A 16,016-nucleotide genomic window follows, 5' to 3' on the forward strand; every position below is an offset into this window, starting at 1 on the left:
CTGCGCACAGACAGGTTTATTCACTCGAAGCCTGAAGGTCTTGCCTACTTCTCCGACGACCGGATACAGAGACAATGTTGGACGATAAAGAAAACTTTTAAATGCTTCGCTTTCATTTTGCACAATATAAATATGACAAAACGCTTTTAATTTTGTTACTAAAAAAATTAATCTCTTAGTTCTGTACGCAGAAATTAACTGTGAGCTTAACTGCAGCCTACTTTCAGGCGGTTAACCTATGAAATGCTAGTTGTTGGAAGATTTTTATTAAATTTTCGCAAGAAATTTGGTTTAGATGAAAGAGAGCTTCCTTAACATTAACACAGCTTCGTTTTATTACATATATTTAGGCAGCCTTTCACAATATTTTAAGTTATTTTGAACACCTACAAAGGATGAAGAATTGTATAATTTCGCTTAGTTAACTACACTTATGGCCATGCAAACCTTACCAACAAAAATTAGGTATATAGAATTTTTTAAATTAATAATATTTTTTTTCTTTAATATACGCTGTCAAAAACTGTAGCAAAACGAAAGTTTCAAACTTCGTACAAAATTTAGAAAAATTCATTAAATTTTCATCCTACATAATTTTAAACTTTAATAAAAATTTTACGAAAATTTCCTATTTAATTTAATAGTATTATAAAGTGCAAGTTGGAAGTAGCTCAAAATACTGGTTGATTTTTGTCAATTTTTCTTCCATAAGGCCTGTCTGCCGTCCCAAGATAAACGAAAAATTCATTTAACATAACGCACAAGAAATGTAAAAGAAATTTTCTTCTATCAAAATTTCCCAAAAATTAAGAAGTCCCAGTGAACCCGATAAAGAAGTCTGATGAGGAGATGGAGTGATCTCCGAAATAGCGGCTACAACTTCTACCATGTGTAAATTATTAATGTTTTTCCTCATTTTTAATTTGAAAACTGCATCAAGCTAAATGAAATTGTTGAATATATGCAATTGTTGTTTAAAATAAATAAAAAAAATTTATAATTCGAGAAAAATATTTTTAAATTAAAAAACAAAATTGATTTTAAACTAAAAAAACAAAATTGATTTTCAATTAAAAAACAAAATATTTAATTTTAAAAATCTGAAAATTGTGTTTGTTTCTCATTATTTGTTTAAGAATATGTTAATATATTGTTTTTTAATTTCCTATGGCTAGTTTCCGAATTTCAAATATGAATTTTCGATTTAAATGCTAACTGTAAGCAACTTAAGAAGAAGTGCCAATGCATATTTTCTACTATTTTAGGCAGTATATTACATTGAAGTACACGAGCGTGGCATACTTTCGGGCGGTTTAGCCTACGTTTATTTCCGAAAAGGCTATGTTTTGATGCAAGCACCACAACTAAATACAATAGCATTTCGCCACACTCCCTATTCCTCGTTCACTTCCCCTCTTTGCCACTTCGTGTTAAAATTGTAAAACAAAATAGACATTGCCTACTTTTAGGCGCTATCACTATCATTGCTATTGTCTGTTTCCTTAGCGGAAACACAACCATTGCAAACGGCTAAAATTTACAAATTGATGCTCGAAAATATGTACATTAATTTAAGACTCACTCAGCACAGGTACAGTTTAGTCGTCCAGTTTACAGAGTCGATTTATTTACAGCAACAAATTAAGCTTACAAATTTGTTGTTACATGCATGCATACATATGTATGTACATTTAAACTAATATGTATGCGTACATATGTTCGTAAATACCTGAATTTGCAAGTAATTGCTTCTTTAAGCAACTCTGTGTGCTATCTGCTCTTTGGGTAATCCTTGTTAATTTGTGCAAATTTGCAACTTAAATGCAGGGGAGGAGGTTATGTAGTATTTTGACAACAGTCAGCAGGAAGCTTAAATTTGCACATGCATATGTATGTATGTGTATGAAAAGCGGGTGAAAAAGAAAAGAGTAGGAAAGCGAAGAGAAGTGTTCGTTTCGTGCGTTATTTTAAAGCCTCTTCGTTGCTCGTTGCTATTCTTCTTGCTGATAGCTTATATGTACATATGTATGTATGTATGCACGTATGGCTTATGTATCCTGTGTCCTGTGTTTTGTGCGCTGAGTCGTCGAGATAAACAGGGACCAGTCACTCGGTTGGCTGTGAACAAAAGATGCAAACCTTTCTCACTGCCTGTGCTTAGGGGGTATATTTAATGCTTCATATATCCATCAAAGTTGATTAAGTTGTGTGTATGGGTGTGTATGCGTGTTCGTACAGTTAAAGGTTAGCGTCGCCACAATCAAGTTTATGCTTCAACTAATAGGTAGCTGGTAGCATTGCCCTTATGCTGGTTACCTCATCTAAATGCAAATGTCTCACGAGCAAGACAAGTGGCAACTCATATACTACATACAAATATACTATAGCTCTGTTCCAGTACTCCATGAACTTACAGGATTTTACACGAACTTGCAGGAAGTTGCAGGAAAAATGTTCCCGTACTCCAAAATCCTGTAAATGAGAGCGACTTTTGGAGAGTTGTGTAGAGAATGAAGTTGCAAGATTTTACCCGAACTTTTTCTTCTGGTAAAATCATGAAAAGTGTCAAGCAATCACTGGTTGACGTTTTTACAGGAAAAATGGTTTTTTTCTTCCCGTACTTTTTGTTGTTACTCACTTTTTACTCTCACTTGAGAGAGTAATTTTGCTGTTTGACAGTTTTACAGGATTTTTCACGAAAAGTATTGGATCAGAGCTTATATGCGTTTACATATACATACATACATACATATGCTTTCCCTACGGTCGTATCCCTTTCCAACCACTCGAACTTTTCGTATGTTTTGGTGTTCTCTGATCTTTTTGTTTCGTGTATACATATACAAACATATACATATGTACATATGTATAGACATATGCAGTAATTTTCGCATTCTTCTGTACCTTGGTGGCTGCTACTCGGCTTAACGCCCTTTTTATTTAGCTCACTGTTTTTTGCTACCGCAAAGTTTGCAAGTGTGTGTGTGTGGAGTGTTGTGTAAAATACTATTGGTTGGTATATGGTTGACACCCTTGGTCGACCGCTTGGTCGTTATATGCAGCTTGCGCGCTTAGCGTTGTCTCGCAGCAGGCACGAAACTAACTTTAAAATTTTTAAATACTTTAAGGGCTGGTTGCTCAAAGCCTGGTTGACACTAATCTTCGGTTAAAATCGTTATCGACGCCTTCGACTACATGCGTATAACACGGTGTCGGTAACGTCGATAACGATGTTTACCCGGAGCTTAGTGTCAACCAGGCTTTGAGCAACCGGCCCTTAGGCACACTTTCTCAATGTATGCTTAACACTAACTGCAGGTTAAACATCATTGTCGACGTGATCGTCTCTATAACATATAACAAAGAGTCGATCAAGTCGATAACGATGTTTAGCCTGTAGCTAGTGTTAACCAGACATTGAGAAACTGGTCTAAGGGCCGTCTAAATTTTGTACAATTGTTCAATTTGTTTATCCAACACTTTTTAATTTGAAAATTTTAATGAATAACAAAACATAATATGTATTTTAATTTGTTGAAAAATCAATAGTAGAATAAGGGAAGACAAAAAACAGATCAGAACTAATAAAAACATGTACAATTTTGAAACATATCCACATTAAAAAGACTAAACGAGTAAAACAATTTCAATTTAAAATTTTTACTTTTTTATATGAAACTGTTTTTTACTAATTTTAAAATTATAATTTTTAAGTTTTCCATCTAGTTTTGAACAAACAATAAAAACAAATAAAATAATGGTCAAATATTTTTTAAAGCTTATTTAAATTTTTTATTTTCGATTTTTTGTTCACTATTTTTTGTTTTATTACTTTAATTATTTAAAACTTTTTTAATACTTTTTTAATTTTTCTATTAATATTTAACTGTGGTTAAGGTGTATTTATCACAGGCCTTTTACTAAGAATAAAAAAGTTAATTATTTCAACATTGAATTTTTTCATTTAAGAACTATTTACCACCTTCAACGCTTGTTTCAAATAACTGCACTTTTTTTCTTGTATTTTCTTTTTGAATTGAACTTGTTTCGGATTAAACTTTTACCCTCAATTGACGTATTATTTTGATGTTTATGGGTGTATATATTTTACACTTGTACACTACCAAATAAAATTTAAAATATATTTCGTTCTTTGTCCGTATTAAGGAGTCCATGAAAGCCTCTCGCTTTGAGATTGTAAATATTTTATGAATCCTGCGTTTAGCGCCGCATTTTCTGCGCAAATACATTTCTATACACTTACTGACAGCATTTTGTATTCGTTGTGTACATATTTGTGTATGCCGCAAAGAAAATATATCTTACAATATGCCATGGCGCCTAAAAGATCACTATCTATCTACTTTCCCCTTTCTACGCTGCCCGTTTTCTGGTGTTGCGTATCATTTTGTGCGTAGAGACCTGCTGCGGCTTACTGTTAGCTCGAATTCTCACTGGCGCCATTGTTGTCCTTCATTGTCTTGCCAAAAAACGCTAGCCAATAAATATTGCAAACGAATTTTGTCATTTTAGTCATCGTCGCTGTTACCCTCTGTTATGAGCTAATCTGGTTTTTCTTGGCACTCCTTTCCCCTCTTTAGCGTACATAAATTTGTACAAACCCCAACTGCGCTTTGTTTGATATTTGTTGCCCGTGGAGGAATTAGCCAAGCATTGTATGCAAAATTTGTCGTTTGCATGCTTTTTATTTTTTTTATTTAGTCGCACTGCTTCAAAGTATGCAGCTGTGATTTGCGAAAAAATCCAAAAATTAGTAGCGAAAAAACAAAGAATTTTGCTTACCAAAACAGTGCCCGGATTTAAGGCGCTCAGGCGTGGTTCTTTTCTGAATACCCTTATGATTTTGCTATGGCAGGAAATATGAATTGGTAGCATATTTTTAGGTGTATTGCCGTACTATATTTTTATATTTTTAATATTTAAAATATTTTCGAAGTTATTAGTTAAATTTTCAATGACGGAGATAAAGTAACGCATCAAAACTTTTTAGCTCCTAAGTAAGTTCAAGCCTTCTATGCAAGGCATTACTAAAATAACTTCAGCCCTTCTCAACACATTTTGATATCGATTTTATTTTTCGAACCCTTTCCGCTCAATCCAGAGCATTAAGGAAATTCGTGAGGTGCTATAAAAATTGTAGGGAATGCATGAAAATGTTAAAAGCAAGCGCAGGCTAAGGCATTTCCAGCTTTCTTAAGTGCTTTACCACCTTTGCTCCAAAACCCCTTTAACTCGCTTTCTCCTTACCTCTTATTCGCTCAAAGAAAATGAATTATTACCACGCCTTTTTGTTCTACATTCGCGCGCACGTTTAGGCAATTTCACAAGCATAATTGTATGGTAGCTGCACAATTACAATTATTAGACGTGCTGCACTTTTCTTTTTCTACAAAATATAAAAAAGTACAATAAAAAAGTCTCATAAAATAAAATAAATCACCTTCCATGCTATGTACCTAAGCTCCTTTCTCGTATTCTGCTTGCTATGTATGTATGTACACTAGGCGACAAAGGAAAGTGTACACCTTGTTTAATATAATACTCACAATTATTTTCATGAACAATTTTTTGCATTAATTATATATGAAAATATAGTTCATTCGAAAATTTTCTAGAAATTCTTAATAACAAGTTGAAATTCTTTTGAATTTTTGTGAACTTTAAACTAGGCGTGAAACTTTGATATATATCGTTTATATTATAGAATAAACTATATTTTCGTAAATAAATAATGAAAAAATGTTTCTGATGATTAGGTTATGTTTTTAATGACGGTTTCAAATCTGTGACTGAAATTTTTATATCAGTTTCTTTTTGTATGGCAGCAACTGCGTGAATAAAAATTGCCAAAAATCAACGGTAAGTCCTAGCCACTTCAAATTTGCATTTTGTTGTAATAAAATTTGTTCGGGTTCAAAACTTCATACTCAAAAAATATTTAAAAAATCTGATTAAAAAGTTGAAAATTTTATTAAAAATTTATTGAGTTTTCCTAAGCTTTGCACAAAGTTTAGAAATTATATTTTTATATTTTTTGTTTTAGTATGAACCATATTTTTATAAAAAATTTGCGGAAAAAATCAAATTAAAAATTGTTGCATATATTCTAAAGAAATTCTCTGTGCCAAAACTTTTTTAAGGCAGTGTAGTTGATCTATTTTTATTAAGATCTTAAGTTAAAAAAAACTTTCTTTTACATGACTTCCTTGCAGAAGTTGCATCCCATCATATCTGCCTTTCAAAGGCTTTGATAGCGTTTCTCCATCGTATTAAGGTAAATGCCATAACTCGTAAACAAGAGCTGCTAGAAAACAAATGAGGGTATATTTAGAATCAGGGACGCCAAATTGGTAAACATCATCGGTTATAAGTCATTCATCAGGCCAAAAGTGCAATTTTCTTGACCAGTGTAATTAATGCAACAAAATGTTCAAGAAAATAATTCATCAGGCCAAAAGTGCAATTTTCTTGGCCAGTGTAATTAATGAAAAAAAAAAAAATATGAAAATAACTGTGAATGTTATATTAGAACAAGGTGTACACTTTCATTTGTAGCCTAGTGTATGTGCCTTACTCGTACCTTTTGTCCCCGTACTATTTACTTTATTTTAGTACATAATAAATATTACTTTCCTCTTTACGCTTGCATGCGCCTAAAAGTCTGCTTTAATTTGTTGCATGTCACATGACAACTGCGGCACTAGGCAAGTAAAACAACAATAGGAAAAGTACCCCGCCGGCAGCAATTGTTGACAAATGTAATTATATTTAATAATTTAGCTATAGCAATTTCGTTGCCTCGCTTGTCAAATCGTCTTCGTTTCCCAACTACGCCTATGCCATTTTGTCGATCAACATGCATACATACATACATACATAGCTTAATGGCTGGTGAATAAAATGGCAGTTGTTTGACTTGTCGTTGATTTCTTATATAAATATTTATTCTCCGGGATTTGGCTTTTTTCCTTTATTGATTTCTTTTGAAAAATTATTGTAATTTTTTACTTTAAGCACTTGGTAAATTGAGTTATCATAAAGCGGTAATGGCGGCAATTTCGTGCAGCTCGCAACTAAACGGCACCGACAGAATTTCGTGCTTTCCATGTTTGTCTGTTTTGGTTTTTGAGAGAGCTTAGACTTCAGCACTTAAAGTGTGTTGCCATAAAAGTTTAATATTTTACTTGTTATGTCTTATATTTTTAATCAGTATTTATAAATTTTTTATTTTTTTGTAAATTTTGCTTTGTTACTCAATTGGTTTGTTGTTTACACTTTCTGCTGCCTTTGTTTTTTATAACCTCGCCAGTTATTAATTATCTTCCACTGACTACTTTATTTTATACATATTTACTCATTTATTTAAATTTTTTTTTGTGGTATTAAAAGTTTTATGTGCCTGCTGCGCTCTTAATGTAAATATGTACATTCTCTTTAAAAACCTATTGTTTTCTAGTTTTTCGCATTAAGAGCACTCTCAACTGGTATTATTGCTATCGTTTTTGCATTGCTGTATATTTTTAGAAACCTTTGCTCACCAATAATATACGCTTTATTTTACATTTTTATTGGCGTTCTCTTATTCAAGTTCTTTCGTCTGTCTTATCACGCTTCGCGCATACATACTTACATGACCAGAATTAAAAAAAAAAAATACGAATTTGTAAAATGCGAAAATGTAATTTATTTATTAATTATAGAAAACCCACACTAAAAATATGTATAAACTGCTATATTGCTATACTAAAGATTTGCACATACAATTCTAAATCGAATAGACCCTAATATAATCGATACGCAGATCGCCATTCTGCAGCCAGCCGTCAAAATCATTCTTCACCTTTTTATGCAGCAAGCTCATTCCACGCGGCTCTGTATTTACCCAAGGCTTCTCTGGCTGCCATCCATACAAGCTATCCTCAAAGTCATTCACGCCAGCAATGCCATAGCCCAGTGTAATGTAGAATTCCTGATCGAAAGGCGCCAGCTTCGTGCCCGACTTGAGTAATTCGCTGTTCGGTAGCTTTGGTAGCTCCTGCCCGTCTTCCGCCTTCAAATTTGTTAAAGCTTCTTCTGTGTTGCTTGAAGTAAACCACCGACAATATTGCTTACCGTCCACCGATACGGAAATTTCGTTTTCTTTCCAAGTCAAGCTGTAAGTGTGAAATTCATTGCCCAGATCAAGCGCATCTTCATTGTTAAATTCACACATTTTCGCCCTACGCCAAGGACTATTCGCATTTAAAATTAGACCACCGTATAGATGCATTTGTGTATTATTGATGCAGGTGAATGCGATGCGCATTTGGCCGGATTGATAGTTGTCGACGCCATATTTTGCGTCTTTCGGCTCCAACCATAACTGCGGGAAGACCCAGTTAGCGCGCGGCAGCTTAGCGCGTATTTCGACGCGGCCATATTTGAAAGTGAAGTGCTGCTTTGTGGAGAATTGCGCCGAAATGAAGGGCGGTATGTTGAGGATGTGTTGTGCACCGCCATCGCGTACGCAATCATCCGTGTTGGCGCGCCCTGTACAACGTGCGCCCAGATCGTGTTTGGCACGCAACGGGTTCTTATACTGTTGGAAGTGCTGCTTAGTCATTTTCGGGCGTATAGTAACCATGCCATTTTGCACTTTTAACACATCGGGCACATTGTCTAAATACAGGACAAATTCATGGTCGGGCGCTCGGGAGAAGCGTTCTTCCACAGTCCAATGGTGCTTGTCCAAACGCGAGCCTGTAAAGTCATCATCGAAGAGCAATTGATTGGCGCAACGTTGTGGCACGCCATTTTTGGTAGTTGCTGTCGATTTGCAGCTTTCATCGATGCGCACATCAATTTCGCCAGCGCCGCCGTGACCTTTGTTGTCACCGTTGCCGCCTCCTGATGGTGGTGGTGGAGTGGGAGTGGTGATTTCACCAGGCCGGTTTGTATATTCGTTCACCACAAACACGCCATCATCTTCACGATAACCCAAACCATTGTAGATCACATAGGTCCAATAGTAAAGTGTATCACCGAATTTCAGTTTTGTGTTGCGATCGCGAAAAATCCAACGGCCATCTTTCGGCTTCAAAATATCTCTGGCCCAAGTGCCGGCCTCTAAGCCGTCCATTTCCTCATTTAGCTTGCCGTGAAATGCGAAGAGTGTCATGCCCTCCTCATGCGGTATAGACACCTCAAATCCTTTGGGCCAGAAGACATCGATTTTTGCCTTTGGCACCTCGTAGGGTGGAATGTTGGCGCGCGCTGTAGCGGCGAAGCAGGTTATAGCGAGGATTAGCAAGCGCAGCATCTTGGCATATATGTTATTTCCTTCTTCCTTTCTTTGTTGTGTGTGTAAGCGTATTTTGTTCGAGTGCCGTTGCCGTTGCAAAATGAATTGAACTGCTGCTTCGCGAATTGTTTTCTACTAACTGCCGTAGCTCTGCATTGAGTTTAGCATTTTGGAGCTCACATTAGCGCTGATAACCTGTTGGGTAGGCGTCGTTTTTAATTTGTTTTTGTTTTCGATTACAGCAAATGCAAACCGGTTGGCTGCTGGGGTAAGCCCCTGCATGCTCTTCTATTCTAAGAAACATACTAGCGTAGCTCTGCTCGCAGCTTCTTACAAATAAACCAAGCAAGGCAGGGATTGCAATTTCTTTATTTACTCATATTTTTGCGTTACTGATAATTTCATGAGCGGCTGCGTAATCACAATCGCATTGACTACGTACACACGTACCGCGTTCTAAATATTTATTCCTCCCTTTTAAACATTTTTTTCTTTTTAGTTGAAATCTCCACTTTTCTTTAAAAAAAAAAATTGAAGCGCTTATTTGGCGCTTACACTTTTGCTAAGTATTTGACCGGGCTGAACCTCCAATTTGTGAAGTGTATCGTCCTGTCTTTACAACACAATTTTACGCCGCCTATGAACGGCAAATGACACTTGGAGCTTTGCCATTGACTGCCTAGGGGCGATCACTGTTAGAAAAAACATTTTTCTTATTTTAGATGTTGCTTTTACCAGTAATCGAACCCAGGTCGCACCTCTAACCATTCGGCTACAGCAGCCAACTGTGTGGATTAAGCTAATATAAAAATGGTTAGTGTGCTTTTCTATAGAAAACTGACACTAACTGATGCAGAAGTGAAAAATTCAGAATTTCGAAAAAAATCACTTTGAGCTAAAAAAAATTACATGAAAAAATTATAGGCTACATCTTATCTGAAAAACCGAATACCGTTTACTATTTCTACAAAACAAAAAAAAAATACTTTAAAGAGGATAAATGTATAGTCTACAAACACTTTACTATACAAAATTGGAGTATTCTTTCTAAAATATTGCAAAATGCCGTTGAAAACATTTTCTATCTTAGAAAGTGTAACAGAAAAACTTTTGAAACTCCAAACTTCACTCTTGTTTTTTTAATAGTTTTTTTTTCAAAACTTTCCACTTCTGCTTTTCATACCTTAAACTCTTAACTAACTCGGCAGAACATTGTGTTACATTAAAAAAATAGTTATTAAGTTCTTTTCCACATGGCATTTTTTTTTGAATGGCATATATTTTCTGTCATTTCAATGCGTAGTGGAAATTCGGCATTGGGTTGTAAAACTTTCTTATATATATATTTCTTGTGCTGGGCTGTAGTACAAATTGTTAACTATTCTTCACTTTTGACAAGCGCTGAGCACCCTTTGCATAATGCTTTGTAAAGGTTGCGCAAACTTCTGTATTTTTTTTAGGAATAATTTAGTACGCATAAATACATACTAAGTTGTACGCCAGCGCTCTTTCACCACAAACGAACCCCGCCCGTCAGAAATTCTTGCGAATGATTTACGCGCACTTTCTTTGTTGACCTTCAGTGGTGTAGAACTTCTGCTTTTGGCAGCCGCTTCAGTTCTATTTTTTCACTGCTGGCCACTTTGTACTATTATCTGCTGTCTGTAACCTTTAAGAAGAAGTCAGTCGTCCGCCGAAATGTCGCCACTTGATCCTTGACGCATGGAACGCCAAAATAGAAAGAAATATTTTGTGAGCGCATTGGTAAAGCGCCAAAAAAGCGTGCTATGAAATCGGAAGGTAGCCATGTACGAAATTTGGAAATTGGTTTTGGTGCTTTGTTATTGCTATTTACATATGTACATCTAATGTCGCCGCTATCCACCAGCCGAAAAAAATTTAAATAAATAAATGTGTATGTATATATTTAAACCTTTTTGCTGGCGACGTATAATTCTTGCAGCAAAAAAAAAAAACTCCCGATTCCATGTTGAGTTGGGCAGTAAACCGGCTGACGACAACGGCAAATATGCAAATGTTGCCAGGCTGACGCCGCCAGTGATGCCGTGGGCCATTGGCCATGAGCAGGCTGTCCCAAGACCCAAGACTGCAGCAAAAAGTGATAAGGCATTGGGCGGGGCGAGTGTAAGAATACTTAAGGGCACAAAACAGAATTTAGTCTATTGCCAAAAAGGCACCGAAAAAAGTCCAACAATTTAACAATTCAATTAAGACATTTTTAGCCCAGAAAAACACACACTAACACTAACACCGCAATGCATTGTGGCCAGCTTGGAAAGGATTCATTTTGTTGGCATTCAAGCAACCAGAGCATGGTTGACTTTTTATTTTCTGATACGCCTTTTTGCCTGAGATTTATATGTGTGTTTTACTTGGGCGCTTCCGGTACATATGTACGATATCAGCGCTGCACTTAAACCACTTTAATGCTTTTGATGATAAGGATTCGTTCGCTCATACCAATGCTTAAACTTTCATCTCAAATCAATTAACATTAAATTTTGAAATTGTGTGGATTTTTGCTCGTCGTAGCCCATTTAACGCGTTAAAAATGCGATATGGGTTTGCGCTAACAACCAAGCAACGAATTGGTTGCGTGTACAAAACTCAACTCATTCAGTTAAGAGTTAAACGAAAGCTGACTTCTTTACATCCTTTTTAGAGTACGTTCACTGGTCGTCGATTTTAAATTTGAAATCAATCGTTATTGGCACATTTTAAGAACACTTTGAAATTCAATGAGTTCAACCCACGAACACGCTTAAATAAAATAAATGGTAGCAAAGAGTGATAACATCGTCTATGTACGACGTGTGGCAAAGTATCGAAAGTCGATGACTAACTATAGCAGTAGCATCTTTAAGGGCTGGCATAGTTACTTTGCGTTTATGGAACTTGATGCAGTAAAGTGACCGACAAAATGGTCTTCCTCTTCCACTTTGCATTTTACTACATACATACTTAGCGTTGCAATTCACATAATTCGCCGTAGGGAAAATGCACACAAGTGGCATGCTCTCAGCACGTATAACTGTAATTTATACTTGTAACAAATTGAATCGAAGCGTTCAAAGTTTACCAGCGATGAGTTAAATAAACCATGTGGGTAAAGAAGGTCGGGGGAGGTGGGGGGGGGGGGGGGGGGGGGGGGGGGAGGGCATTTGTCTTTGGAGAAGAGGAATTGAATTTTGGAATGTACATACAGTGAGCTTCAAATATAGGTGTACCCTGACGTTAAGAGGATTTTATTTTTTATATTTTACTTGCCAATTTTTCTTTTTTTTTATAATTCATTCAAAAGCAAAAACAGCAAGGATCCATTTTTTTTAATTTCTTACAGAATTGGGGGAAAATGGAAGATATTTTCAATTTTTCAACTCGATTTCTTGGGCAGTTTTGAGTATGAGTTTTGAATCCCAATAAATATTAGTACAATAAAATGCATGTTTTAAGTCGCAAAAAATTGCCGTTGATTTTGAATTTTTTTTTTTTGTACTGAGGATGTTGCGTATCTTCTTTCATGTAAAAAAGGAAATTGCGCTACACGTTCGGCAAAAAAAAAAATATATATTATAAAAAAATAAGAACAATTTTATATGGAAAATATAAATAAATCAAATCGTCAATACGTCAGGGTATACTTATTTTTGACGCTCATTTTATTATAAGAAATAAAAATATATAAATAATATGAAAATAAATAAACATAAATTGAGAATAAAGATAAAATGGAGAAAAGAAGATTGTAATAAATTAAAAAACAAATAAAAGTTAAAAAGCTTATAACCAAATAAGTAAAACATTGAAATAAAAAAGTAAACAAATTAAATAAAAATTCATACATTTAAATAAAAAATGTTTAATGTTATAAATAAAATTTAAACAAGAAATAAATGAATTAAAACAAAACTAAAAATATATCAAAAACAAGTCAAATTCTTAAATAAAAAAAGTTAAAAATTCAAATAAAAAAAAATAAAAATCAAAGTAAGAAAAGGAAAAATTAAAAAAAGAAAATATCCATAAACCACATTTAAATAAAAATGGAAAACGAATAATATAACGAATAAAAAATTGTATTGACATATAAAAATCTTAAATAAAAGCATAAATAAACAATTTATACTGATAATAAAAAATAAAACAATAAAAATGAATTTAAAAAAAAATAATTGAAAATAAAAATTGTTAATTAAGAAAATTTAGGTTAGCCACGTAGTGGCCGGCTTCGCATAGACCATTAAGGTCCATAGCGTTCCCAGACAAACTACGACCAAATTAGACAGCTTATCACTGAATACCAGGAGCAATGTTGAAGAAAATCGCAAACCTCTTGCCAAACTGGAATACATTGTTGTAAACCCACCTTAGCGGATGCGTCCAGGTTAGGCAGAAAGCCTGCTCCCAGGAGTCCAATACGAAGTCTGCCAAGGGCAAGATACTCACAGAGGTATGCTCTTTCGTTCTGCATCTCCTACAGATCTTATCATTGGTCAGAGCCAGTTTAAAGGCGTGCGATGCCAGCAGGCAATGTGCCGTTAGAACACCCATTAGGTGCCTAGCGTCTTTCCTCTTGAGGGAAAATAGACACTTTGCGAGTTTTATGTCATACGCTCTGCACATAATCCTGGATGTCTTGGAATATTGCGTTTTGGTCCACACCTGCGCCTTCCTGATAATGGATATGTTGGTCGAGCTCCCGTTTAATAATTTGGAGGAGTATCGGCACCTCCTTTATCAGCTTAGCTTCCGACAAAGCGTCGTCCTTGGCAATCCTCGGCCTCCTTCTTACACGCGACGCCGGTAAAAAATATTAAAAAATTTTATTAAAAAAATTGCAAATAAAATAAAAAAAGAAATTTAAATGAGTACAAAAATTTCAAATAAAAATAAAAGGATTTCAAATTAAAAAATTTAAATAAAATATAATAACACTAAATGTTGAAAAAAAATGTTGAAAAGAAAAAATTTAAAAAAAAAATTTAAATACAAATAAATTTCAAATAAAAAAAATTAAAAAAGAATAAAAAAAATTTAAAACTAAAAGCTGAAAGAAATTAAGAGAAAAATAAAATAATAAACAAAAAAGGATAGACTTTAGTGAGTTAAAAATTTACATATTTTTACTTTTAATTTTTATAACAGCCGTATCAAAAATTTCATTCTCTCATATTCCATTTGCTACTTCTATTTTGTTTATTTTATCTACAATCGGTCATGAGCGCCGCTCCTATAGTCACTGCTGCATTTCCGTTAATGTAATAGCTTCACAGTTTTAGTTGCTTGCCTTCGTGTTGAGCCAACTGCGACATTTATCACCACTACATACTCACTCACCCACTAATAAGTACCGCATTTCTAGCGTCCTTCCTACATCCTTTTGTTATGATGCTTTGATCATTCCGCTCCATTTTCAATTTCATTATCTGTAAATGCGGATGTACGCGCGAGCGCGCGCCACACACTTTGACCTCATAACATTCGTTGTGCGTAGATACTCGTACCATTTGCCCCATTTTGCATTAGTTTTTTTTTTTTTTTTTAGCACACATGACAATCACATTTTTGTGTGGCATACCAAGTAACTTGCCTATCTAGTCGGCGCTCACATACATATGTATGCACACATGCAACTATCTCGCGCATAAGTTGTGCGCCGCCACTCAAGGCCGTTTAAAGTCTGAGAAGGTTGCATCGCTTGTGTGGGCTGGGGGTGGATGTCTTGTGTTGTGAATGCAAGAATTTTTAAATTTATGTATAGTCTTTGGAAAAAATGGAAAATAAAATCGAATGCTGTGACAATGACACACGGACTAATAAAAAAAGCAAGCATAAACGGAAATATTTGCACACAAAAGACGAAAGCTGCGAGCGGGTGAGTGAGCGAGTGAAGAGTGAATGCTTGAGTGGCTGTGGCAAACGTGAAAGGAAAATGCAATGCGAACTGTTGATTGAATGAATGCGTGATTGCTGAGGTTAGTTGCTCGGTTGGCGAATAATAGAAATCGACAAGAAACACAGTAGAGAAGTAACCAATTGTAGTACGCACAACTGTTGAATGAATGGTGCTGCATCAGCAATCGAGAGTTTCTCGGTTGACACAGTTATGCTTAGGTAAATGTCAACAGTTTGAAAAAGTTTCTTTTTTCTACACGTTCGTTACTAGCCTTTGCGGGTTTTATGACTTGAAGGGTAAACTGCCGCTTTGATATGTTGGTGGTAGTGGTAAGACATATATTTATGTAAGTAAACAGGAACTTTACGCCAAGTTAGCTTTTGATATCTACGGCCGTTTATGTACTTCGAAAGAGGGTAGAATATTTAAAGATAAAAAGAAAAACTTGAGAGAACAGTTGCAGGCGAAAAAGTTGTGAGAAACTGATTATTATGTATATAGAAACTAAAAATAAAAAAATTTTATTTTGTTGAATACCCTTATAATTTTTTTATTTAGTTTGTTTTAATGTTTTCATTTTTTTCGTAAAAAGTGTTTGTTTTGTTTTTATTTTTTTTCTTAATTTTTTTGTTCTTAATTTTTTGACTTAATTTTTTGACTCTTAATTTTTTGACTTAATTTTTTGATTCTTAATTTTTTAATTCTTAATTTATTAATTCTTAATTTATTAATTCTTTTTAAATATTTGATACCAAATTTTTTGATATTTAATTTTTTGATATTTAATTTTTTGATATT

The 16,016-nt window shown here is 34.7% G+C and overlaps 2 protein-coding genes across 3 annotated transcripts in view; one reads left to right on the plus strand and one right to left on the minus strand.

Moving 5' to 3' along the window:
• LOC118748619 (sex-lethal homolog) overlaps positions 1 to 16,016 on the plus strand; it is a 68,243-nt gene that overhangs the window by 15,983 nt on the left and 36,244 nt on the right. The window lies entirely within an intron of this gene.
• LOC118748618 (gram-negative bacteria-binding protein 3) lies at positions 7,681 to 9,558 on the minus strand. Its single transcript, XM_036483184.1, has one exon. The coding sequence runs from the start codon at positions 9,317 to 9,319 to the stop codon at positions 7,787 to 7,789; it is 1,533 nt and encodes a 510-aa protein (XP_036339077.1). The 5' UTR covers positions 9,320 to 9,558; the 3' UTR covers positions 7,681 to 7,786.

This window comes from Rhagoletis pomonella, unplaced genomic scaffold (genome assembly GCF_013731165.1).
Source record: "Rhagoletis pomonella isolate Grant_MI unplaced genomic scaffold, Rhpom_1.0 Rhpom_scaffold_00013, whole genome shotgun sequence".
In the NCBI taxonomy this organism is placed as follows: Eukaryota; Metazoa; Arthropoda; class Insecta; order Diptera; family Tephritidae; genus Rhagoletis; species Rhagoletis pomonella.